The 27,518-nt window shown below is 37.5% G+C and overlaps 1 protein-coding gene across 2 annotated transcripts; it reads right to left on the bottom strand.

The window, feature by feature from the left end:
• Window positions 1–1,979: 1,979 nt before the first annotated feature.
• Window positions 1,980–27,280, bottom strand: stat6 (signal transducer and activator of transcription 6, interleukin-4 induced). 2 transcript variants are annotated; one of them, XM_008413571.2, is made up of 22 exons: window positions 26,726–27,280; window positions 15,896–16,041; window positions 14,405–14,546; window positions 14,096–14,170; window positions 13,654–13,810; window positions 13,121–13,221; window positions 12,765–12,913; window positions 12,305–12,421; window positions 11,236–11,403; window positions 10,662–10,749; window positions 10,459–10,581; window positions 10,014–10,106; window positions 8,931–9,134; window positions 8,757–8,851; window positions 8,542–8,672; window positions 7,699–7,848; window positions 7,541–7,598; window positions 6,656–6,688; window positions 5,114–5,152; window positions 3,841–3,873; window positions 3,334–3,354; window positions 1,980–2,832 (listed from the first exon to the last, which is right to left on the bottom strand). In XM_008413571.2, the coding sequence occupies exons 2-22, from the start codon at window positions 16,027–16,029 to the stop codon at window positions 2,772–2,774; spliced, it is 2,172 nt and encodes a 723-aa protein (XP_008411793.1). In that variant the 5' UTR covers window positions 16,030–16,041; window positions 26,726–27,280; the 3' UTR covers window positions 1,980–2,771. The 2 variants fall into 2 exon arrangements, with proteins under 2 accessions (XP_008411793.1, XP_008411794.1); XM_008413572.2 differs by lacking the exon at window positions 5,114–5,152.
• Window positions 27,281–27,518: the final 238 nt, after the last annotated feature.

Here is a 27,518-nt window from a genome sequence, read left to right on the forward strand (position 1 = left end):
AGATAAACATATGAATGTACTGTAAAGCTTTTTGAAAATACTGTCAACTAGAGTTTTATATATAAAGATAGCATAAAAAAATTTAACTCACAGAAATAACTAAAGTCTTGCCAACTTCACTGCATCTGCCTTCTGTTATGAGCGTCCATCACCATGGTATAGTACTGCAGTCCGAGGTAATGAAAGAAAATAATTATTATTGTTTATTATTGTTTTCTTTTGTGACTGAACCCTGGTTTAACAAAGAGCACTAACTATCAGACTATTCAGCATAAATATTGTGTAATATATTACGGTTAAATGTTCAACATGCCGTAGCTGAAGTGTTTAGGTAAGGACAGATTATACAACTGAGAAAATACAATGTCACTGAAACCACTCCCAACATCTCAAAGAAAAATAGCAGGACTACCAAAACATAACACCCAATAAGTTGAAGTAGATGACAACTCTCTTATTTAGCTTAAATCAAACCAAACAAGCAAATTAATGAGGAGTTAACAAATGTACAAGTTATGTTATATGTGTGTGTGTTTTTCAAAGAAGTGCACCATTAAGCATAAAAACACAAATGACAAGAAAACCCATTTAATTCAGATGGGTTTCTAATTTAAAGTATTCAAAGTGAACTGGTCTTGTTGTGTTGCTGTTTCAGAGATAAATACAGGAAAGCAAAAGGGTGGCTCACATAATGTTGAATTTAAATAAAATAACTAAAGTAACAGCACCAGTAAACAGCATCCATGAAGATTTTAGCAATTTTTTTTAAAAGCATTTTTAGTACTCAATATTCATACAATTTCCTTTCCTTATTTTTTCCCTCTTACCTGTCAGGGGGAGTTCATAAGCTAGCAGCCCATTTTTGGGTGCTAATTAGGGAATCCATGTTACCCACATATCACACCGGTTAAAATTAAGATAAACATTAAAATTGTTGCCATAAGCAAATTATATTTTTATCTTGAGGTGTTACTTTTAAGTTGGGATTGGAAGATACATCCAGTGCCTTAACAAGACCGAGATTCACAAATACTGTTTTAAAAGAAACTGTGCCAAGTGTAGAATAATCTAGTTCAATATTGGTTCATAAAGTATTTTAGAATTAAAAAAATAGATCAAATGTTGTACAGCGTTAAAACAATGAAATGGCCTTTTCGTATAAGATGCTAACGTTAACCACATTAGAGGCTAATAATGCTTAGCCAACTGGGGTATTAACACAGCGTTCATTGTAAAGACGGCTGTGGCAGCTGATGAGTCTGGTAAGGAATTTAAAGAAATAAATTGAAATAAATCATTCCAATCTACATGTGGAGGAGATTTAAAATATCTGCCTACAAAATGCTTTAAATTTTGATCCAGAGATGGTCTAATGCAGTCAATCAAAATGTGGAATACCTTTTTAATTTAGTGCTCATATGGAGTTCGCAAAATGAGCACTAGCACATAATAGTTATCCAGTTGATAACTATTATGTTATCCTCAACTCACACTTAAACTCTTTACAGTGTGAGTTTAAGACTTCAAGTTTTTGAATCACCAAATGCTCTACAGCAGTGGTCCCCAAACTACGGCCCGCGGGCCGGATCTGGCCCGCCTCCACATTTGGTCTGGCCTCCTGAACAATACCAGAGAGCATTCAGATTTTTTTTCATATATTGTATTTTCCAGTTTATATGTGGATTTTTCTTCAACCACCAGGGGGCTCTTTAGCAGGAAGAGTGTCCTGTAAACTGTGGGTGTTTTGTTTTGCATGGTGCATTGCTGCCATGTGTTGGACTTTTAGGGAACTGCTTGACTTTTATGTTATTTAATCAGTACGGTTGTTTGCTAGCGGTAGAGCAGATAACACACGTGAACGCCGCATTCCAGGTCAAATTCTTCGAAGCAATGCCTGTAAGTAGCAGCTTATACTTCAAAACGAGCCTTTATGTTAACATATGAGGAATTCATATGTTGAAGTTACTTTCCCTCAATGGAATAAATACTAGTCAGTCCCAGTGACCGTTTCACTAACGGTTTTTGCCCATGTGCTTTCTGGGTAAAAATCAATCAAGCAACGTGATCCGCCCCCACCCCCGTCAACAATTTCCGGCAGCGCAGGTGATGAACGTGTAACACTTTTTCTGTTACAAACTGACTCCGGCCCCCCACCAGAGAAGGGAAAAGTTATGTGGCCCTCACAGGAAAAAGTTTGGGGACCACTGCTCTACAGACTATTTAAAAATCCAGCAGAGAGCTCAGAAGCAAATGCTAATCTTGTCTTCAAAAGCAGCTAGCGATTAGCAAGCCGTGATATTTGCACAGGGATAAAACCTTATAATTTAAATCTTGAGCTACACAAAAAAAGTCCTTTGTCTATTACTTTTACGTTAGATTTCTAGAATAATATTTGTGAGAAGAACGCATGTTATTCAAATTTCGATTTTTTTGGACTAAAATTAGCTTACACCTCAACATTTAGGAAATCTCTAGTCCTTGACATACAGTTTCTGTAGTGCTAAAAATCCTGCTGTTGGACACTTGAAACTGGTGTTGCGCCGATACTGAACTCATTGTTATTTCTTCTCAATTGAATATGGTGGCAGCCATAATCAAATGGGTGTGGCCATTTGAAAATGGTCTAAAAGGCCCTGAAAAGGTGAATTCTAGCCCTAAAAAGTTTCTATTTACAATCAAATCAAACAGTAGATCCCGATGAAGAAAACAGCACAATCACTTGAGTCATAAAAGATGAGTTAGTCTTCAGTCTTGACTTTGCATCTCCAATATCAAGTAGAGTTCTTAGTAAATTCATTGAAATAAAAGTCGTATTCCATGCCATCTGGGGGACTAGAAGATTAAAAAAGGCACATAATTAGTATTTTGCACAGTCTAATACAACTTTTAACAGTGAGCAACATGCCACTACAGTATATGCAAATAAATGACTACGTTTTAAAATCCAGTCTTTAGACATTTAACATTTGTCTTTCCACATGCATAAAAGACAGGTTGCTTCATCAAGCTGTACTAAAGGGAGGCCATTCATTTACCAAATGGTATTTAAAATAATAGTATTTTTAAATACCAAGTGGTAATAATGGTATTGTTTATAACCTTTTTATTATTATTTCCCTTTTTTTTTTAACATAGAAATAATTTTTTGTATTTTTTAAAGTGAATTTTATTCACAAACATCAATTAGTGTACTGTAAAAGCACAGTACTGCTACGTTAGCGGTAAGGTTGCATGAAGGTTACTTCACAAATTTATTAAAACCTTAAAGGTTGTGAAATAGTCAACAATAGCAGTGATGTCAAGTCAACAGAACAATCTTAAGGTTACACTTACACGGGGTCGCAGTGTGCGTCCCTGCAAATTGGAAGAAATTCAAATGTATAGTCAATAAAAGTGAAACAAAACTGTAGCACAGTCCAACAACTGCAGCATTAAAATTATAAACTGAAAAAACCCCAAAAAACTGAACACTCTTTGTTTGACCAGATCAGTAGCTACTGTAACTAACACTGAAACACACACACACACACGCACGCACGCACGCACGCACGCACGCACGCACGCACGCACACACACACGCACACGCACACGCACACACACACACACACACACACCACAAGCAGTGTGTGGTACTTACTGAACATGCAAAAACGCAACAGAAAAAAAAAAACATCAATCACACCAACTTTACAGACCTTTTAACGTCACTCTGAGCGACCACTCAAACAGCCGATATAAAATTTAAACTCCTGTTGAGTGACTTCGATATTTAAAATGTCTGATTTTTATTCTATTTAGGAGCTAATATTAGACAGAGAAAATAAATTTTGAAACACTTACATGGAAAGGCCATTCAAGTCTGGTAATGTATCTCTGCAGATGTTAAACCAAGAGAAACATAAAGTTAGTGGAGTTAGTAATGGTAAAACATTAAGAAAGAACCAAATACACAAATAATTTTGTTCTGATATAAAACTCCATAAAAATGTGCTTGACTTTATATGCCGATGGATGTTTAGCCTAAAGTCCTGATCTGTAGTTCTACTCATCTTGTATCCATCCTAGTTAAGACACTATAAAACTATACCCTGCATTAACATAGTAAACTTAGCACAGCTTTTCCTTTTTCAGTGTCTGTTAGATGGTCGTTTTGATTAGTACATGTGGTTTGAGTTGTGTTGGTGGAACAGGAGCAGCGGCAGGTTACAGTCTGTGTTTACAAGCAAACGCAATGTACCGCTGAATACATCTATTCATGATCTATACGAACTTATCCTTGAAGGGTCTCCAGTGGTCATTAGGCAGGTAGTTAGATTTATAATTCATCACAGGGCAATACAGAGACACACACACACACACAAACAGGGATGCATGTATACACTCATACTTGAGAATAATTTAGAGAGACCAATTAACAGTCATGATTTTGGACTGTGGGAGGGAAGCCTGAGTACCTGTAGAGTACACACACCTATATGGGTAAAACATGCAAGCTTCATGCAGAACCCATGATCTTCTTGCTGCAAAGCAAGTGTTGATAACTGTGCCACAAAATTATTATTATTATTATTATTATTATTATTATTATTATTATTATTATTATTATTATTATTATTATTATTATTATTATTATTAAAACTTACCATAGATACCTGAAAATATCCTTAAATATATACAGTTAACCCTCGGCAGACTGTAATCCAATAAGCTGAGGAATCATTTCACTATCAATGAACACTGCAGGAATTCAGTGCAAAGTGCAAATCATAATGCTTTTAATTAAAAGATAGGTGGTTTAATAAATTGAGATTTTCAATGCTTTTAAAATCTAGTTTCTAGAAGTATATTTGATCAGTTTAATCCTCCTGCACACTGATCCCACGTTCACTTTTTTTTGGTGTGTGTGTGTGTGTGTACCCCGTCCCACCCCCTTGCCCGCTGTCCGACTGAGTGACACACTAAGACCGCAGGAGGGTTGAATAAAAACTAAGAGAACTTTCTGTGTTGTAGAAACAGAAATCAAATTTGAATTTCCACACAAAGAAAAGTGACCACAGTTCAACAACTGTCTGTGCGAACAGACTGAGAAGCTGGCACATAAAATAACTCTTACAATGAGTAGGTGTCTTCGACATTCAGCGCGCTCAGTTCACTGTACACACAGAAACAGACACACATAACGAACAAGATCATTTTAGCCTTTGTAATGAAGTTTCTTGCTGAACAAATATATGAAAAGTTGTAGAAAAATTAAGATACAGGATTATCAAAACCAAGCCATTTTGAAAAACAGCTTGTGACAGTGAATTAGCCATGGTGTAAACAAACATGAGTTTGTCCTGGATCCTGCTCTGTGTACACTTTATAAGAGAGGACTAAGTGACGTCCTGTTGGTAGAAAGCTGAGTCAATTATTTCATTGTTTTCTTTCTTGAGATGGGAATTGACAGGAATTTAGCCATACCAATGCCATTATCAATCTTACTTACTGATTAGATTCTTTATCAATTTTCTAATCAATTTTCATCGAGTTAGGAAATAAACTCTTTAAGTTGTTTAATTTAAAATATGCACCATGTCTTATTCAATTCAAGCAAAATTACAACTGACTTAAAAAAAATGAATCCCTTTGTCAAATGAACATGAAATGCAACTTTTTACACAGTTTTTGTGCAGGCAAATTTGCATGTTTCCCTTTTCAGGAAGGATTATTCAAGACCCTCTCAGATGTTATTTATTATGATTTATTTTTGCCTCTGTCATTTTACTCCACCCTGTCTTGATGAATGGATAGCTGAAAGAGAGCAAGAGCTTACGCTGAGCCACTTTACGCTGGCAGTCCTCATTAACTACAGTCATATTCAATAAATAAATAGCAATAAATAAGCTTTATCTCACATGGTTATATTTGTATTATGGATATTTAATATCTTAGAAGGAGTAGCTCGTCAACAAATAGGCATATTCCGTTATGGGATCAGTAAAGTATTTTCTATTCTGTTGTTCTAAATTAGAATATTAATAAAAATGTCATGTATTTCAGTAACTCAGCTCACAAGTTAAACAGTTTATATAGATTAATTCCCCACAGACTGATGTTTAAAAGCTTTTATTTCTGTTAATAGTGATGATTTCTTGCTTAAGGCTAATGAAAACATGACAATCAAGATGAAAATATTACATCAGACCAATAAAAAAACATTATTAATGCAGACATGTGGGTCTGATGAAAAGTATGTTTAATATCTGCCTAAAGGTTGTTATTTTCAAAGTGTACTTTTGGTCTGTCAAGCAACCCTCATTGGAGCCAATATTCAAATTTATTGAATATGACTGTAAATATTAATATGAGATGAAGTTTATTCATACAGCATGGTGCTAACATTAATACAATAACCAGGATTTGGGGGACTTTTACGTTACCTGTGACATTTATGGCAGAAGACACTGCTCAAACCTCAACCGCAACAGAGTCACAGCCGTTGCTTAGCAACCAACCAAACGCTTTACGTTTGTGGAAATTATTTGCATGCTGTGTGGTCAAATGTTTGAAGATATTTCATCCTTTTGTGATCAGCGCTCTGCACATGTAGCAACTGGCCCTAGTGTGTCACATGATCAGTTTCCTACATGGTTCCCATGGCGGCACAACTTACCCACTGACATGACTCCCATCGATCTCTGGTACCCTGCAAACAGAGAGATTTTGAAATAATTGACACTGGCACATACATTTTACTTTGTGACACATTAATGAAATATTTTTTAAATTGAATTAGTTGATGCATTTATAATATTTATCACTTCTCTACACACTGATCCTGCCCATGCACGAGTGCATAATGAGGCACTTTGCATCTCCATTCAATGATGAAAGATTAACTGGTTTGAAAGCGTTTTTGCACATTATAAGAAATGTGACCATCGTTTATAAGCTTAAAAAAAATCAGAAGTTTGTTAAAATTTAATTTTACGTTTCAGAAAACTCAAAAATAGCCAAATCATAGCTAAAACCCTACATGTCTAAGAGCTGCTTTTGATGATGGTATTCAACATCAAATTCAACAAAATAAAATGTTTGTTGCTTGTCTAATGGTTGATTGCTGTGTTGTGTTTTGATCATGTAAAGCACTTTGAACGGTGCTACGATGAAATACAACTTTAGCTTATTCACTGGGGAAGCAGAACTTGATTTACAGAAGTTTTCTGAGAAGTGGTTATTTTTCTTCTGAACCTACTGACCTGCCTTATCCAAGTACAGAGCTGCAAACTGCTTCCTTTGATAAGCTGATGGGAAGTTCCATGTTTACGTAACTGGTGAATATTAAAGCGATCCACTTTATCTTTTATTCACTCTCCTGGACTAGCCAGGGAGTTTCATTTTCTTTGCTTGACCATTTAATAAAATAATAATCAAAATGCATTTTCATTCATTCTTGATTGACTCAGTGTTTCACCTTAAAATAGGATTTATTAATCTCCATAACAACTGCCTTCTTGCTGAAATGTGCTTATAAAAGAAAAATCTTGACTGAACTTACGTGCCAACTTTAGTCTGCAGACTTACGGGAATGTAGCCCGAATTGGTGGGCTGTTGCTCTGTTTCAATCAAGAGAAAAGCAAGTCACCCCTGATGACTCCCCAACCAATCAGTTTAAATTAACATACAACTGTCTTTGGTCACTTTGTACAGCCTTACCTGTGTAGAACTTCTTGAAACCCTCATGTTTGGACACATTTGGATAGAGGTACAAGATCTCATTAATGTCCCGAATGCGGTCGCCGAGGCAGCGGATCTCGAGATCTTTCCTGGTGAAAGGTTGAATGTTCTGAATCATTGGTATCCCATCTAGAGGAAAAAAAATATTGGATCTGTCAATGGAAATGTTTAAGTACTCAGATTTTTTCTTTCTTTTTTTTTTAAACATTTGCCTTGTCAAAACCAACACAATGGTGCGTCCCTTTAAAGTTGAAGAATACGGTTTTATGGTGTTGTCTATCTTAATGTTTCTAAAGAAACATCAGCAAACTGTGGTGTGCATTTGTCTTCATAAAGGTGGTCACTAGGGGCCATTGACGAGTGAACTCATCATCAATGGGCCGGACTGAAAAACGACGGACATGCTAGAGTCAGAAGTTTTTAAAACTAATTTGGCTGAGGAAAGCTAACTTGATTTCTGGCTGTTGATGAATCCACCAATAGTTTAGATGTAGCTCAACGGTTTTTGTATGTTTTTTTTAAACGGTGACAGCTTCAGAGACAACCTATAGAGCCTGACACATTAGAAGGACAAGTCCCTGCTTCAATAATTTAGCAAAATATTATGGATTTAAAAAAAAAAATTGGAAGCATAAATATGCAAAATCAACAGACATTTCCAATATTGTCTGGATATTATGGTATAATGATATTACAGTATTTCTTTTGCTATTCATCTAATTACTTTTTTCTTTGAAATTACAACCTGCCAGTAAAGTGTTTAATCAAATGATACACATGGTTCAAAATAAATGTAATCGAAGCTATCAAGCCAACACTTACTCTCATGAGAAACATAAGCGATGGTGATGCCTCCGATTTCTGAGTCACTGAAGCGAAGGATGAAAGTCCCGCTGGGAGACTCTTTGAGAATCAGGTGGACATGTTGCTTTCCAATGAAACCAAAAATCAGCCTAGAAAAGCAAACAGTGGTCATCGTGACTGAATATCAGGGGATTCCTTCATTATTGACTGAAAGACAATAAGCATCTTCTCACCCGTCACTCCAGTAGGGCTTCAGATGTTTCTTGGTGAGATCCATTGCTCCCTCAAACCACTGCCAGAAAGTGAAATTTCGACCCGCGAGGACCTCCTGTTAAGGTTAAAGACGGAATTTAGACTTGTACGCCAGCTGATGTCTGTGAAAAAAAAAGTTACACACCACTGCTTACTTTATTAAACTGGCACCAAGTAACCACAGAATCGCTTAAGTCATTCGCATATTCAGGCTGGTCAAAGATCTTCTGAGCCAAGAAGTGCTTGTTGTAGGGGTTCAGGTTGTGATTTGTCCCGACCTCTGAGCAAAATTTAACATTCAGAGTTTCAATCATCATCTTCCAAGTCACACGATCCGGGACGACAAAGGGCACTCGGTCCTTGAGACAGAAACAGAAAATAAGGCATGATATGACAAGAGTATGTAGACAATCTGGAGGCTGCTGCCCCTCTGAGCTGCAAGCCAAGGCAGTGGCGGTTTATGGGCGATGTGGGCAGCTGCCCAAGGCGGCATCTCGTCTTGAGCGGCATGAATTCCTTGAAATGCAATGATAGCACAGAATAATTTCATAAATGTTTGACTATTGGTTCAATTTTTTATTGTTTTTTTCTAAAGCATTGGGCCTCATATACCATGAATGGGAATGGAAGTTTGTAGTATTATTCTAGCTTGTTTCATGTTTTTCAAATTAAAAATGAAAAAGATTTTTTAATCAGACTCAAAGGATTTCGAGGTGATTTAAAAGGGTGAGTCACGATGGAGCTTGTCCGTGCCCCCCGTTGGTGAGGTCGGGGCTTTTGGAGAGGTTGTTTGCCCGGGGAACCAACCCGGTTAGAACTATGCCATAGTTTACTATAAATTGTATGGAACTACGATGTCTCCAAATAGAGTTCACTGAACATACTGCAAAGAATGTATTTTTATTTTTTTTATGGATGATCAAATAAAGTGAGTTAAAAACTAGATTAAAAAGCAGACACTACTGGCTACACTTCATAGAGATGAAAAACATGCGCAGAAATGGAATTTAATATTTTGAATATTTGGTTCCCGCCCAGTAATGACAGTCAGTAATGACTGACTGTCATTACTGGGCGGGTCGTTCTCTGAGACAATTGTCAGCGGCAAGATGCCAAACATGCTTTAGCTTCGCACAACTTGTGACAAACTTTCAGAGTGACTATTTTTATGGCCAAGAAGAGTTGAGAAATAGAAACATGAAGGAATAATGGAAACCCAATAACAACTGGACACCTACTGGTTCAGCAAACGCACAATCCCAGATGATGGTGGCCACGGCGTTGATGTCCTGACTGCCGTGAACAATGACGACCACAGGCTGAGAGTTTATCTGTGACAACAGACAATAGATGATGTATGCTTACAAAGTTGTAATGTTTATGGCAGAAGTTGAGTGTGTATCATTTTTTATTCCAGTGAGAGTTTATCCCTTAACTGTCATGAGGACACTGGTTTCTGAACGGACTCATTAGTTAACATGTAAGCATTTTCAGTGTGACAGCTCAGGTAGAAACAGTTGCAGTTCTGGATTTGCACAACTTCGTCATGACCCTAAATGTCATCTTAAACGTTGCCTTTTAAAAATCTGAACTCCTCTTTCATTCATTATTGAGCTGCAGTAAATTTAAAAAGATGCATGTTCAGTACTGGACTAAATATATGCTGAATCAACATATACGTACATGTATCTTGAAAGGAGTCTCATGACCTGTGATGAAAATCTCTGCTAGAAACATCAGCGCAAACTTCTCCTCTGTCACAGATTCGGCTCCCTTCCGGTCTGCTCGCTTTATTTTTTTAATGGACTGATGAAGAAAAAGATCAGAACATTTAAGGCAGAAAATCCAACAAATACGTGACACTCTGAATGAGGAATGTTAAATACCATGTGTCTGAAGTTGGCGTTTGTGGTCTTTGTGGCTGTGTTTCTATCCAGGATTGCTGTGTGGTTTATGAGTTCTCCGACATTGTCGCTGCATATAACAGATTCCAGGTTATTCCCTCACAAATGCAGCACATGGTGATTACCATTTCAAAATAAAACTGGAGAGCTAAATGTTAATTAGACCTTCTATTTTCTTTTTTCATTTAATTTCAAATCACCAATAAAAACAAGCTCTATCTACTGTATAGTCTGAACAAATTAAAATATCTAAAAGAAGAGCATGAGATGGCTCTCGTTAAACGTCCTGCTCAAATTAAGGTTTTTCTGAAAAGCTGGGTTTCAGTGTGAACAGCATGATTTTAAGTTTATTGCTCTGATTTATCCTGTTACATTACAGCAGCCAATCACATTCAGTTTTCTGGGCATAATTTTAAGTGCAGGTTTTAATGACATACAATCCAAATGACACAGTTTTATAAGTTTGTCTCATTACTTTATTACCATTAGAGAGAAGAGAAATAATAACAATAATAAAAAAAAAAAAACATCTAGTGCGGCATTGTATGATACTCACCACAATGCAAGGTTCACGTTTCTGGCTTGGAGTTCATTAATAATTTGTGCCTTCATTGTCACAGGCTGCCCAGACACCAGCGATTCCCCCAGCAGATATCTCACAACTGCGGAGAACTTTGACTGAGTTTTAATGACCTGAGGGGGTTGTTTTTCCACAACGAAAGAGCTGAAAGACAGAAACGTAATCAATGACAAAGACAATAACAACATGTCTTCTTCACAAAGTGTATCTAGCTAAAAAAGTGTGTAGAGGAGTGGATGATGCCATATGCACTTTCCTGATCATTGATTTATTGATTTTGGTATTATAAGTAATAATAATAAATGTATGCGTAATGTCCTCTATGTCTCAAATTGAAATATATGTGTATCTATTGATGAAGTTTTTAGTTACCAGGGCCAATAGGTTTTCTTCCCCCTTTTATTTGTCTTATACACAAACATATCAAAGCCACACATATGTTCACATTTGCAGATTATTGCTATTGTGTCTCTTTCAAAATCAGACGACCCTGATCATGGATCAGCACCAGACTTTGACTGGAAGATAATCAATGCCATCTCCCTCTGTGTCCACATGCTTTTCATGCAGACACTGTATGCAAGAAAGCTCACCAATGTTTGCACTTTTAACAGAAATTAATGAATTTTATTAAGGACAGTAGCTTTATAAGAATGTTTTATAATTGTTTTATTGAATCTGTTGTTAATTTTTATTAACTGGTATAGGTTACAGACGCTGAAAAAAGAAAAATGCATTCATCACACTGTCACTGTCAGTCTGCAGCAAAATTGCCAATGGTTCGCTAAACAATATTTCTACTCTCCACAAAAACAGACCGCTCAAGAAAGATTAGCCAATTTTAGCTAAACCAAACCACCTCCTGTTTAAAGAGTTTTTGGGGGGGTTTTTAATAAGGAGCAGTGGGTCCCAATGGGTTCCCATAGGGCTCAAAGTGTAGGCCCTATTAGAAGTGGTGTTGTAGAGTTAGGGATTAGTTTTAGGGGGTGCTGAGCTGAATACTTTATCCTATATCAGAGAATATGAGGGTGTGACCGGTGTGTACCTTTGAATCAGCTCCTGAAGAAGACCCGTCAGTTTTTCTCCGATTTCCTTTGGAAGATCAGGGATCAGCAGCCACTCCTGTCGAAGGTTACTGTTCACCGCAAACAGCTTTTCAGACCTAACAAACAGGATGAAGATAGAATAATTTCTTTTTCTTTTAAATCCCAATCTCAAAAGTGTCATGGCAGTGTGTGAGATGTTGATCCATCCAGCTCAGGCCACCAGTCTCGCATCAACACAAAGACAATCACATAGGGTGTCGAACCCCAGTCAGTCTGCTTTTGGACCAAAAGGATTCACTTTTCTAAAAGTGTTTCTAAATGCCTTTTTACAAACCAGGAACTATGCATGGGATTATTGAGCTAGAATCTGATATTATTGCGTAATGTCATGCTTTTCACTTGGATAAGAGAAAGAGTCAGCAAAGTGCAAAGGCACAAGTAGAAAGAGGAACATCTCACCAGTTCTGCAGATGGCTGAGGTCATCAGTGAAAGGATATCCTATAACGGATTTGTGCTGCTCCCACTGCCATACATTCATCTTTACGATAAAATTATCCTGACACTGTTTCAGCTTGGTCAGAGTCTCTGTGAACACCCCCAAACATTCCTGCAAACAACCAAATTAATATATTTTTAATTCCTATAATAAGATAGCTGTAGCTGTCTCCACCAGATAGCTGCATCTTCTCTGTGTGTACTGTTAATGTATGAAGATGTGCATAACAGAAGAACAGAATGCATACAAATAGTCACACAATGTTAAACTAAAATACCATTATGTTCGTGACTCAAAGGACCGTTAATGTTGTCTCACCTGGATTAGACTGCTTTGATTTATCTTGAGCTCCTGGATTTTCTTCGACAGCACCTGTAGTTCTCTGAGTGAACGTTCCGCTGGAGACTTTGCATGAACGGCTGTGGATGCAAACGGTTAGCATTAGCACGCGTGACACACTGAACACACAGCACCACTGCATTTCCGACAAATACATCTCAGTCCCCTTTACATAGGTGTCAAGATGACATATTTTGGATAACAATAAAAGCAAGACCCTGAGCACTTCTCCTGTTTTTGTTTTTTAGCGTTAACATTATTGACTGAAATGTGAGAAAATGTTGGCCCACTGGAATCAAGCAGATCAAAGGGACACAAATATAACTGTGGGTAATGTGGGTTATAATATTTGATGTGCTTCATGAATTTGCGAATTGGACTTTATATGTAGATGTAATCAGAATATTAAAGTGAGTCATACAACGTTTTTGAGAGAACTGCTGAAGATATGAAAGCCCAGTGCTTTGGTGCAGTACACACCAACACACAGCTGGAAAGCAAAGAGTACTTACATTGCAGAGCTTCAAAGTTTACCATCTCCCAGTTGATATCCTCTTGACAGCTGTGGATTCTTTTTCTGCGGTCCTGGAGCTGAAACACTGTATTCTTCAAGAAACTCAAATCCTCAAAGTCAGGAGTCTTCCCTTCTGCCCGTTTATTGGCGAGCCTCTAACACAGAACATTGTTATTTTAATTTGCAGAGCACTGGAGAACATCAAAAGTAACTTGCAAGTCAGTTTATTTGGCAAACAACAGGCAGCTTATGGTGATTTGACTTATACTTGAAAACATACACTGCTTAGCCCAAAAAAAAGGAGAATACAGAAACTACTAAAATTAGGTTGAGAACTGTTCAAGTAATTATTAAAAACTGTAAGGAAAGTGGGGGGTGTCTTGCGTCATCTTAAGGATCATCACAACTATTCTAAATAAGAAATAGAAAAGGTCTCTTACCTCACAGAGTATCATCTTCTCCTGCCTGAAAATGTTCCTGATCTTCACAGCAAACTCCATAGCTGGCCGAGTCATCTGTAAATGCAGCTCTGATTTTCAATGTGCCATGTATAAGGTCCACCTGATATGTGGCACATGGTCTTTAAGCACTTTGCTGAAATGTTTGCAGACATATCCAGCAATGTCTCGTTCTACCCTTCCGTATGAAAATCACATAACATTTTTCTTACCGCTGTTTTTTTTAATTTGATCAAATGTTTCACTTTTTTTGTTTTTTTTTTAACAGAGAAAATCTGATTATCCACCCACCATGTTCTTTGTTATCTGCACCAGCTTCATCCTCTCCACTATATTCTGCTGGTCAGCAACCGATTCTAAGAGGAGGACAGCGTCGCTCAGTAAAGCCTGCGCGAGAGGCTCTTTGTCCGACTGGTCTGGGCTGAAACCTTCCCTGTGAGAACGCAACCACATATGTACAGATAGAAAATGTAAGCACACACTGAATGGTCCATTATCACACAGACAACAAGCAAACTGCAGTACAGCTGCTTGTAAAAGCATTCCTACCCCTACAACCGTTTCACATTTTGTCAACCATGAATTTCAATGTGTTTTGTTGTTTAGATATTGTGATACATTAACAAAATGTAGCGCATAACAATGAAGTGAAAGTCAGCTAGCTCCGAAGCTAATGTTTCTCTTTTCGTCACCCTCTAGATTTTATAATTTAAGATTTTTAGATTTCCTGCTGTTTTTCCCTCTTGTTATAGTAAACACCCTTTTTCAATTTAATGGGGCTTTACTATAATTTCTGTAACCACTTGCCATGCCCATTAGTTAAGGTAGATGGCCATGTCTTTTTCGAGATGCTGTTATGCCACTTTCTTTCTATGCTCATATTATGACACTCTGAGAAATTCAGGAGCTGGATTAAAGTTTTTCAAAATTACTGTGTTTTTTTTTAAAGCTTCTCTGTAACTTTATCCCTGATCTGTCTGGTGTTATGCTTGGTCTTCATTAATATTCTCTGAAGAAACTTCTGAAGCCTTCACAAAAAAGACCAACTTAGATTAAAATAAACAAACAGGTTGACTCTAGGGCTGTGTAATAATATCGATTTTGCGATATATATATCGATATTTTCTTTCCTAGAAAAAAATCGACATTCATCCGCAAGTATCGTAACATCCAACTGTCATGTTGCTCACTCACTGCTTGCTTCGCCAGGAGAGTGATTCGGTCATCAGGCTTAGAGTGATTCCTTCAGATGTTAAGTGTCAAGCTTAAAAAGGTATCAATCTATTCAGAGAACTTGGTGCACTTTATTTACTTTACAAATGTATGTAAGCTACAGTTTGTACTGTTTCAATTAAAAGAAACATGTTTTCTCACCACTTCTTTGATTCATTTTGTCCAGCTGTCGACTTTAAGTCTGTGTCCATGTCCAACCAGAGCCAGGTATKGTGTAGTTGGTGCTTTTAATCAGTTTTCAGTTAAATTAATTCAGTCCAACTCTATAACAGTCACAAAATGTCACCAAAATCACCCTGTCCCTCTAAAATCTCAGAAAATCGCAAAAGTGTATTGAATTGTATCGTTTGCTGAATATCGCAATACATATCGTATCGTGAGCAGAATATCATGTATCGTATAATGAGATTATTGTATCACTTCAGCCCTAGTTGACTCAATAAAAATATATTGAAGTTTTATGGCTGTTAAATGTGGGAAAGTTCAAGAGGTTGTACTTTTGCAAGATATATGCTGTTATGAGCATGCATCTCTGCATCTGTATCTTACCAATCTTTTTCTTCCATCCATTGGCAAAGATAATGCCTGATTTCAATCGGGAAGGTGTCTGGCGGATAGAGCGCGTTGATTCGCTCATCGTCCATGTCAGTCAGGACATAACTCATCTCCAACCACTGGGCCATTATAAGGCAGTCCTGGAAAACGGAATATAACAAAATTAAGTGTTATATGTTTAGTCACCTCTTAAATGTTAATCACATATTATTTAAAAATATATAAAATAGCACAACATCTTGCCCTGATCTAAATACATTTAAGAACAACTAAGAAACTAATTCACTATCATAAATCAGTCTTGAAAAGGATTGAAAATACATTTCTAAGGGTGTGAGACTCCAGAAAATCACAAGGAGAGCCATTATCCACCAATGGAAAAAACTGTGGAAAATCTACCAAAGAGTGGCTTGTCTGCAAAAATTACTCCAAAAGCACAACAACAACTCATCCTGGAGGCCAAATAAGAACCCAGAACAACATCCAAAGCTTTACAGCCTTCATTTGCCTAAATTAAGGTCAGAGTTCATCATTTTACAATAAATAACAGACTGGTGGAAAAATGGCCTATGAGGAGCAAAAGCACAAAGATTCAAATCACATTTCCTAAAAAAAAAAAAAACTGGACAGACAAAAGTGGAACATTTTTACAATTAAACTAGTTTAATGGGTATTTTGCTCATTTCTTTGGCTGTGAATTTGTATTTATCCCAAACTAACATCTAAAAAAGATGATACTCATTCCAGTGCAGATGTAGTCACTGATGTTGCCAATCTGTTGCTGGCAACATGTCAGCAGAGAACATCCTGAAAGCTTTGTCAGCTTTGAACAAAGAGGGGTGAACTGCTCTTCGTCACCTCTTTGCTTTAAGGCATCCTATTAACAACCATTTATGATAACGCAGGGTGAAGTCATGATTCATTCTCAAATCAGCTTTTTAATATCCTATTACCCTTTCTATTTTTAAGGTAAACATGCGTGATTCTGAATAATTATTAAAACTCCTATTCTTAAATTTCTAGGATTTAAGGGTAGGAGTAAACCCAGCCCTGCTGTCAAGGCATCTGACATGCAGCCTGTGTTGAGTCAGAGTAAATGAATGAGCACGTTGTCATTATTTTCAACTTAGAAAGTCATGAGAATCTAAGTCCTCTAGGAAGTATTACTCAGTTTGCAGATTTCTTGATGTATGAGAATTTCTACATAAATCAAGTGCCTTTACAAGCAACAACATCATGGATATATGACTCTAGCATGCATTGATTTCAGCCACTGGCAAATAACTGAAATCTGACACCAGTAGATAACATCCAGTGTAACAAATTACTTTTGGAAATCACCTAATTTTTAAATGCACCTGTGGGTGACTTCAAGCAAGATAACCACAAAAAATACAGCCAAAGCTGGAACATCTGCTGAAATGAACCAAAGTCCAGGCCTAAATGTAATTGAGGATCGGTGACAAGACATGAACAGCATCCAATCTGACTAAGTTCACCTGTTTTGCAATGAATGGAAAAAGATTTCTGCGATGATAGACGACAAACCTGTGATTTGGTATTGACTCAGTACTCACTGGCTACAAATCAGTGACGCACTTTTCAGATTTCATATCATCACCTTCTCAAAATAATGGCTAATAAGTACTTTTTTGACAAGAGCAATTTTCTTTTTTGCCTTAGCAAATCAGCACCTTTTTTGGCAAAAAAGAGGTGCTGACTTTTTTTTTTTTTTTTGGGCCAAAATGTCTTGGCAAAAAATATTACTACAGCCATTATTTTAGGAAAGTGATCTTCTCATTAAAGACAATCAGACAACATTATGGGTAACATTCCACAACACACTGGTGACAGTAATTTCACCTACCACATAACATTATCCTGTTGGTTGCACATTTAACTACTTACACAACTGCAGGATATCCTTAGACGTTTAAGATTTTTTTTTCCGCATATGATAGGAAAATCTGGTTATTAACATACATCAAGTTAGCTCAAACACTCATGCAAATCTTTAACTTCATACGTTTCATCTAAGGTTTTTCTCTGTTAGACTCAGAATGAAAATCATCCCAAGCTTCCCATCAGTAATGCCCTGTTTACTGCCCCACTCAGAAGGAAACCCATTAAGAGATAGAGGGAGGAAGTCGGAGCTAATTTGCCGTCTGCAGTTCGAGTTGTGCAACAATAAGTCGGTCTGGCTGTGAATTGCTGAGGGCACCTGATCAACAAGACAATGCCAGCCAAATAGTTCTCAGTTTTACTGCTTATTAATAACTGCCTCATAATGCATGTCCATTTACTGTTGAATAAAAGCCACTAAAATTTCAAAAGCAGAAGAAATGTATCCTCGCTGCAAAAGATCTCAATATGTCCTTTACAAGAGCATACAGAGAGTACAACTTGAAAAATGACAATTCCACAACATTATAGTACAGTTCTCTGTGTGATGCATATTTTTAAGGTAGGCCACTACCATATTGCACTGTCAATACAGCAACATAACATCAGGTTCAAAGTTAAGACTGAGGAGAGTAGAAATACCACAGGCTGGAATGTAGACTTCTTTTTCCTTGTGTTTTAACTGGACCAACTCCAAATCAAATCCTGGCACCATGTTTCCCTTTTTTTTCACCTACTAAAATGCTTGATTGTTCTGTGTCACTGGGGTGGATAGGTCTGGCAGACAAACCCAGAGAATCAACCGTATATCACTCAGCACCAACACTGCTAAAAGAATGTGTTCTTAATTTGAAGGTGTCACATCAAAATAATCTAATAGTCACTAAGCAAAGTGGATCCAAATGGGGGCAGGAAGGTAGAATAACCCACAAAACGTTCAAAAAACAGGTTGCACCTCTTCAAGGATGTGGAAGTGGTTTGAATTCTATAGATATAATGAGAACTACCTCTTTTAGCAGAGCTCAATATTAGCATTAATACTTTGGTGGTCTGGCCAAGTTATTAGCATACTCATTTATATAAAAAAAATTTGTCAAAATGACTAAAATCTTACATTTTCTGATGAGCTTTATATCTTGCATTGAGTGAATCCCCTTCAGCTGAACAAAACACACATCCTCATATTAAATTCGACCCTCCACTCACAATGCATAGAATAACAACAAGATGAAATTTATAGATTAAAGCAAATCTCTGAGTATTTAACTAACACTTTGCCTCTCTTGCTGAATATTGCACATACAGCTGGAAAATTTAATCGAGATCAATAAATAACAGATCTGACAGAATATTAACAATTCAATATATAGAATATACACTGAACTCTGGTGCAGAACTGCACTTTGGGAGCATTTTGGGAGATGTACGCAGATGACAGGCTTTAGCTGCTCAGCCTCTCACAAGGTGGGTGGCATCAACTAACTCCCTCAGTCTTTGGTTACCTAGCAACCACCTGTTGCCAAGTAACTTGTGCAGCAACTGCTTAAAAATAAACAACAGCGGAATGGAGTGAAAACTAAAAGAGGAAAAATCACATCACTAGTTTGGCAGTATTTCAGATATTGACAACTAAAGACTAATCAATAATTATTTAGCTATCGACAATTATTGATATTGACTGATATGAAATGCTTATATTGCGAAGTTTTTCAGCCATATTGTCCAACACTAGTTGCACAACAGCCACTATGTTTAACCTGCATTTTACGGATGCTTTTCTTTCTTTTTCCAAAATGAGGCTAAGCAACTCAGCCACTAAAAAATATAAATCTGATGTGGACAACAAAAGTAGTCTTAGATCACCCAACTGACCTAATGTACTGTTCGTATCCAGAGAGTGAATGAAGGACACGGGAAATAAAACATTTTACTATAAGTTGCATCCAAGCAAAACTGCGACAACAACTGCAATGTGGTGTATTGCCCTGCTCTAAAATATTTAAATGCACCACAATACTTGTGCAAAACAATCACTTTCTAAAACATGTTTAAAAATTTTTGAATCAAGATCAATTAAAAAAAAAAAAAACTAATGTGATCATATTTTAATATAGTGCCCACTCAAAGCGGGGTTTAGAGTTGCTTCGGATTAACAAAAATGAGGTGAGATAATTTCACCCCACTGACTTTAATATGCACCGAATGTAAACATGGGATGATTTGTAAGAGGCTTTGACCGTCTCTCAGCTCATCACTGTTGACAGGTTGTGTTGGATGCTTACTCATGGTCTGTTCAGCACTATCTTGGGCTGATAACCACAGTTGAAGTGATATACTGTTTTTATTCAAATGGAAAATGTTTAGATCAGCCACAGATCACTCTTCGGTCTGAAAATACAAAATGTCAGGTGATTTGTCAACAGCAAATGGGGCATTTTTATAGTACTGGCACAACAAGTTATATTAATAAAACTCTGGCACAAGTTCCACCATGCAGACGACTAGCAGATTGGTTTCACAAATAAGGGATTAAGAACAGGTGAAGGCATCAAGTAACTTCATAACCCAAGGTTCTTCTAACAGAACTAAATATTCAACAAAACTTCCTTCACCCATTTAAGAGCAATTTCCGAACACTGAGTCAGTTATTTCCTTCAAACTACACACTTCTTCTGCTTTTTATCTCACAGCCACAATGACAACTAACTCAAATGTAGTTATCAGCAAAATCCAGTAAGGTTTCTGTTTCAGTGGTACCCTCAGTCCACGCTCAAAATCCACATGAGTGCCAATGTAGCTTCAGGGTAGAGCTTATGTTATTGTCTTTTATAATCACACAGACAAGTATACCAAAAACAAATTATCACACACTAAACTAAGGATGGTCTTTAGTACGATACAAAACTCTTCTAAGAACTTCAATGTTTAAATCTCCATTGTTTTTGTCGGCCCTCCAGAAAAACACTTGACAATGCACATAGTTACGTCTGAAATTCAACAACCATCCAGGACTACTGAGGTTTACTGGCAACAAGTACAAACTAGCAACTCATTCTCTCAAACAAAGCACACACACAAAAAATTCAAATAAGCCAAAGCAACTCATCTTTCTGACATTCCGCCTTCAGGAAGTCATCGCAACATCGCTCCTCTTTAACCCTTTAACATTTTTACCAGTGTTGCACTAAGACGTAGCTCCGGTAATGAGCTCAGCAGATGAACAGTTCCACCAGCTGTTTGCTAATTGCTGATGGCTAGTCTGAAGGAGCTGAATGGGAGAGTAGTGGAGGATGGGGGCTTTGTGAGGCGGAAGCTCGACTTGGAGACGGTCGCTTTGAAGGCGGCGCTCGGTCTGACCAAGCGTTTTGCACAGCTGAATGGTTGCTACTGCAGATTTAAGGATATGTCAAACATGCATGACAGAATCAAGGCAACACTTCAGATATGTTTTTAAGGAGGGAATAACATTACAACACATAGAAAAGTAAATTTTACATATTTCCTTTTTGAACATAGTTTCCCCATGTTAAACACAAAATGTTGCATTTTACAAGAGTGTCAAAAGCATTCAATTCCTTTAAGATAAGCTTAGATGTGTGGAAAGAGTAGAAGAAGAGAAAGTTCTTTTGATGTCATGACCTGCTGAAAACGTGACACATAGCAGCATGACGCAGGACTCTCAGTCTTTCTCCTTACAGCCAAATACCTTAAGTTCCTTAATAATCCACAATGCAAACACCTTTTATAAAATTCCAGCTGAAGATTTTTTATGGAATTAAAAGTCATGTGACTTTTCTGGTCCCATTTGCAGAAATCTGGGTGGGCATTGAGATATGCTTGGTATAATTGTGCTGCAAGTAACAGTTGATGATGAGTAACAGTCACCACAATTAGTTATTGGCCTTTATGTATACAGATCATTACAGCGATTGTTTGATTACCTTATTATGCAGATTGAACACACAGTATATTTGTTCAGGGTGCTTTTGACAAGTCTTCACTAAAGGAGTATGGTTTTCTTGTGATAAATTATTTGTTACGTGATGTGCTGACACAAACACGCTGGAATTTGACCATGTAAGATTCCACAAGACAATTGGCATAAATTGCACAACGTTGTGCAATAGGTGTTTGTTTTCAAGTGCTGAACAGGCGGCTCAGAGCATTTTTGTAACTGGATGTTCACTGCTTAAAGTTTCAGGGTGTTTTTGACTATTACAAATATGGCATTTGTAATTTCAAACTTAAAACAGTAAAACATTCATAAACTATTTCATGGAAACCGTTAAAACTAGTAACGTTGTCCTTCCAATTACTGTACAGGTCTGGTTTCACAATGTGGAATAAGACGTCAAAGCGTTACCTCCCACCTACCCAACTGTCCCGGCATAGGATCATTTTCACATCTTGAATGTGTTGAGACATGAAGCCTGTCTTAATTTTCCTGGTAATTGGTTAACCTCATCATTATAGTTCTCAAAAGCTGTCATACACAGAAGTAGCCCAACTGTTACAATGTTCCCCGCACTCATAGGAATCATTCCACTTTCCAATGTGAATACGTAGATGAAATATTACAGCTTACAATGAGGATAAAATGAAACGTTGTTGTCATCAGAACTTTAAACATTGTCTGAGATTCACAACTACCACCTCATGCGGGTACATCACACAGTATTTAAAGTTCCTCTGTTCAGGTGCTTTTGATAGCCCTTCACTAAAGACAAATCCTTGTGACAAATTGATGTGTTTCGTGACACAAACACTTAAGTCAGATTCCACAAGACAATTACACATGGTTGTGCAAGCTCTTCACAATGCTGAATGTTGTTTTCAAGTGTTGAACAGAGATGGCTGAGAACTGTGATCTTGCTTTGTAAGGCGGACTGAAGCTTCATTGCGGGGCTTTGGGTAAATAGATGGGGCTTTGTGAAGGCAAGCGTTTAGGCACTCCGGATGGTTGCCCCCAGAGATTCAAGGCCTTATCAAAAATGAATCCAAAGCAACACGCCGGGTATGTTTTTAATGAGGGAATTACATTATTTAACTTCCCTTTGGGCTCAGTAAAGTATTTTCACAGAGGATTTCTGATTTTGATGGTTCACTGAATAAGGTCGTAGCGTAATAGGTGGAGAAAGTGAAGCATTTTAAATACTTTCCAGGTGCACCGTATTTCCCACAAAGCCGGCGAGTTGTGAAAGCTTGCTGGTTACACTGAAGACAGTGGTGCAGAAAACAGAAAAAAAGAAGGGTGGCACTTGAATTACTCACTTTGATGACAGATGAAAGTGACATTTGAGACATAAAGATATAGTTGTTTTGAGATATTTTTCCACGTAAAATAAAATCTTGTTTTGTCTGTTGTTCTCAATGCTGACAGATGTCTCCATGACCGTCTGCGTCATTCCACAGGCTTACAACTGTTGCCTTAAAGAGCAAGTAAGTCAGACGGCTTTCGTAACTACCTGGCAAACAGACGTACACGCCTCAGAACACCCAGGTATATATACTGCTCAAAAAAATAAAGGGAACACTTAAACAACACAATATAACTCCAAGTAAATCAAACGTCTGTGAAATCAAACTGTCCACTTAGGAAGCAACACTGATTGACAATGGGGACCCTCGTCGGGTCAATGTTTGAAACCTGTATTTTGTCAAATGCAGGTAAAGCATATTGATGAATTAAAAAACACATTTCACCTCATATGTCACGCTGACGTGCATAATGCCAAATTACCTCTATCACTCAGTTTCAACATCGTTACATAACATGGGATATCTGATATTGTTTTATTATTATTTTTCTATTTTATTGTATGTTTTATAATCTTTATTGCACTTCTTGTTCCAATTGTTGCTCTTTTATGAGCAACAATCCTTTTAATTGCACAGTGACATTGAGTGTCCTGAAAGTTGTTTTAAAATAAATGAATAAATATATTATTATTATTATTATTATTATTATTATTATTATTATTATTATTATTATTATTATTATTATTATTATTATTATGTAAGAACAGGTCAATTCAGCCCATTTAAAACAACTTGAGTAAACTAAAACAACTAAAGTGTAAATTTTGTGAGCTCTTATTTCTCTTATTTATTGTTTTTTTTTATATAAATACATATGCTAAATGAAGTGTAAAACTGAACCAGCAGAATGCATAACCTGAAACATATGGCTTTCTCCACAAAGGTGTTAAATGTTTTTGACATACCAATGCAGCTTTGCATGCATAAATTAAAAGGGTGAAACAAACATAAAAATGGCCTCTGCTGCTTTGCAGAATTTCTATTATCGCTTTAAATGTATAAAGAGTTGTCTGTACTTGAACTAAAAATAGGTTAGTGCATAAAAAGTGCTGCTCCTAAAACTGCCCAAACAGGTTTTTGCCTGTCAGAAAAGTTCTGCCAATAAAAAGTTGTTCACTACAGGATTAAAAAAAAAAAAACCACATCCTACACGGTGTTCAACAGCAACAACAATGTCAGTCATGTTTTTCTTCCTCCTCCTGGATTTTATACTTTAGGTCAAATGTACATGCATTTACACAAGACGGACATGAATGTCACACTAGTTTGGGGCTTTCAGTAATTTATCAGATTTTTTTTTTTTTTTTTCAGGATTCAGTTCCACAAAGCTTCAGCTGTTTCTGAAAACAAAAAGTTGGGAGCTCAGGTCATCAGTTATTCTACAAATTGTACACAGTTTTTCTATATTTTGTTTTAGAAATAATTTTCACATTGAAATCCAGAGTTTGAAACTAATAAGGTTTTGGGGACTGCTCGAGTAGAAGGATTCTTCATCAAATGAACTGTGCACATCCTCTTCATCAGACTGTTATACAACAACAGTGTCTTTAGTCAGAGGCTTCCTCAGAGCCGCTGTAACTCCTCTACGAAAGATCCTTCATGCCCAAAGCCATCACAGTCCTTTGCAACTCTTTGAAGAAACCTAGATAATATAAGTTACAACACAATTTAATTTCCACTTGCAGTTAAATCATTTTGAACTAATTGAACAGTTTTGTGAGATATGGACTGAGGGTGTTTTCATGTCACTGAAACAGGAGATTTAATAATAACTCATTGCGTGAGACCTATGAACAAATGGATAAATATGAATGAAGACTGCTTGCTGTAACTTGTTACTATCAAACTGTAGAGGTTCAGGAGTGTGTTGAGGCAACACCTTAAACACACCACTTTATTGGGTAACGCCTCAAATTGGCCAAGACATCGAGAATTTTTACTTCTTCCATGAGTTTTCGTCATCCTTGGGGACTATTTCCAGATGCCTAAAGCTGCCATCACAGGTAAGTATAAACACTTACTTTCTTTCTTTGTGATATAATTCACAAAGAAAGAAAGTGAATGGATTGGCCATCAGAAAATGTATAGGTCAATCTGAAAGGCCAGGTAGTCAACAAACCTGACGGATTCAACCCTTGTTGCTCTGTCAACTGTTTGGCTCTTTGCCTTTTTATACCTTCGCAGTTTTGGTCATCTGGCCACAGTAAACTTGACGCAGTTGGCAGCCTGGCGCCCTGGGTGGAGAGCCATATGGGCTGTTCAACAAACCACCACTTGCTACTGAATGTATGAAGCATAGCACAAGAACAGTTCATCCTCTCTCCTACATGTTGCTGCACACTGCTAGTCAGCTGGTTGAAAGCAGGCTGCTTCACATTCAGATGCACCTCACTTACAAGTATGAGAAACTGAGCTGTTTTATTGGACTAAACAGCAAATGTTGCATTAATCAGCACAGTAAGCATCAAACCTGTTTTTATTCTGCATTTCTATTCACATTTTCTGTTCATAAATATAAAATGAATGATATAAGTGGTAATTAGATCCATGTTACACAATGGGTAATATGATTCTAATTACCCACTGTGTGATATTTTTACGCAAGGGAGTCAATGTTGTACAATGAGAAGAGAGCTTCTTCTGAGATAAATAAAGCATAAAATAAATAAAAAATACCATCTACATAGATCTGCATAGAGGCCTCTGTTAGATAGACATACAGGACTAAAAATGATAGCAGATAAAGGCAATGTCAACAAACTTCTTTGGTTGTAAAACCATCGCTTGAACGTGCTTTCTGAATTAAAACATCAGCAGAGCCAACGGTGATGGTGCAGATCAGTCAAAATTGTGTGTGATTTTTATGAGATTTGAAGGAGAAAACAAGAGACTTCCGTCTTCCTCTTTGCTGCAGTGCAGAGCAGGAACATCTGTGGGGGGAGCCCAGCAGATTCTTCCAGGACTGTGAGACATTTTAGTGGCTCAGTAAGAGCCGCTAATGTCCACCAACACGTTTACGTGGCTTTACAGCTTAACTTGGTTTTATTATGCAAACACTATATTTCAAGTTTGACAGACTAACAAGCTGGTGGCTGCCTTTCGTTTCATAACTCCACATATTTAGAGTAGCTGCGCTCATAGAGCGGCTGTTTACTCAGGATTACAATAGACCTGCTATGGCAGGATATGAAGTGCATTAGCAGCGAATCTGGTTAATGTCAGTGTTAAGGCTACATAAACATCGTTAAGCTGTGAAGCAGCAGAATGTAACGCGGCCAGGAGCAAGACACGGGTGGAGGTGTAGCGTAACTTGAATTAGCCACAGCGACTTATTTGTGGAAAGACAATAGGCTACTTGGTCATGTTTAGAGGAAGGGAAGTTGATTAGATGCGAAGGATACGAAGAGGTATTTCACGCTGACACTTTTTAGGTTCTTGTTGCAACAAGTCGCAGTTTTGTCGCCACAACATGGCAGAGACGCAGTCAGCATCCCTCATTACGCTTAGCACACACCCATACCGAGCACCCAGCTGCTGCGAGGCCCCGCGTTTTAACGCACAAATGCCACAGGTACAACACGTCCTCTCCGTATTTGAGCTTACCTTCTGTAAAGCTGAGGTGTAGAAACAGTTTTCGTCGTCGCCTTTTCCTTCTCTCCCTTCTCATAAGATCTCCTACACTCCGACCATCCTCCTTTTCTAGTACTTCTGCATCAAGAACTCGCTTTAAGATGCGACGTCCGTTTCTTGTGAAAGCTGTTAATGTGGGTTTTCGTCTTTCCTTATTTCTGACGTAGAGAAAGCTAACTTCGAGAACAGGGTAGAGAACTTTCAGCAGTGCAGAAAAGCAGCCGAGGTTCACTTCCCTGTTGCGCACAATGTGCCATTGAGCGGGGCTGCGTGCGTTATTTCCTGCCTTCACGTTCAAAGCAAGCCCTCACTTGAACGTCTTGTCATTACAAACATCCCATCCGCTGAGAAACAACGTAACGAGTTTTAAGAGACACTTTTGAGCTCTTACAGCTCTTAGTTTATAGCGGTTTCCACCTGCGCCCTCTTTTATACAACAAACCGAACCTCTGACTTAATGAGCCCCTAAAAAAGAAAGTAAACAGGACATGAAGCTCAGTAGGGATTACATAAATGTCCCCGTTGAAACAGAAACTGTTTAAAGAGGGCTTGGTTTGAAGACTTCCACAGAACTGCTCGTAGGCGGAGTACTGTTGAGTCACTGTGCCGCTCGCCGTATAACTTCCAGTAAGGGAAATGATACCATATCTGCAGAGGACAGAGCCTAAGAGTCGGATGGGGTTTTTTCCCAACTGCCACTGAAGGTCCAAAACATCTGCTGCCTCAAAAGTGCCAAAATGTTGCAAATACAAGTAAATCTCCTTTA

The sequence above is a fragment of the Poecilia reticulata genome, linkage group LG7 (assembly GCF_000633615.1).
Source record: "Poecilia reticulata strain Guanapo linkage group LG7, Guppy_female_1.0+MT, whole genome shotgun sequence".
NCBI lineage: Eukaryota > Metazoa > Chordata > Actinopteri > Cyprinodontiformes > Poeciliidae > Poecilia > Poecilia reticulata.

What these genes read in the sequence shown, in the direction of transcription:
- stat6 (XM_008413571.2), bottom strand. Translation starts at nt 16,029, where the DNA reads ATGGCCCAGTGGTTGGAGATGAGTTATGTCCTGACTGACATGGACGAT. An exon ending in AAACTTTGAAGCTCTGCAAT is followed by an intron (nt 13,222 to 13,653) that starts GTAAGTACTCTT and finishes TTGCATCCACAG; the next exon opens with CCGTTCATGCAAAGTCTCCA. An exon ending in ACGCCAACTTCAGACACATG is followed by an intron (nt 10,582 to 10,661) that starts GTATTTAACATT and finishes TTTCTTCATCAG; the next exon opens with TCCATTAAAAAAATAAAGCG.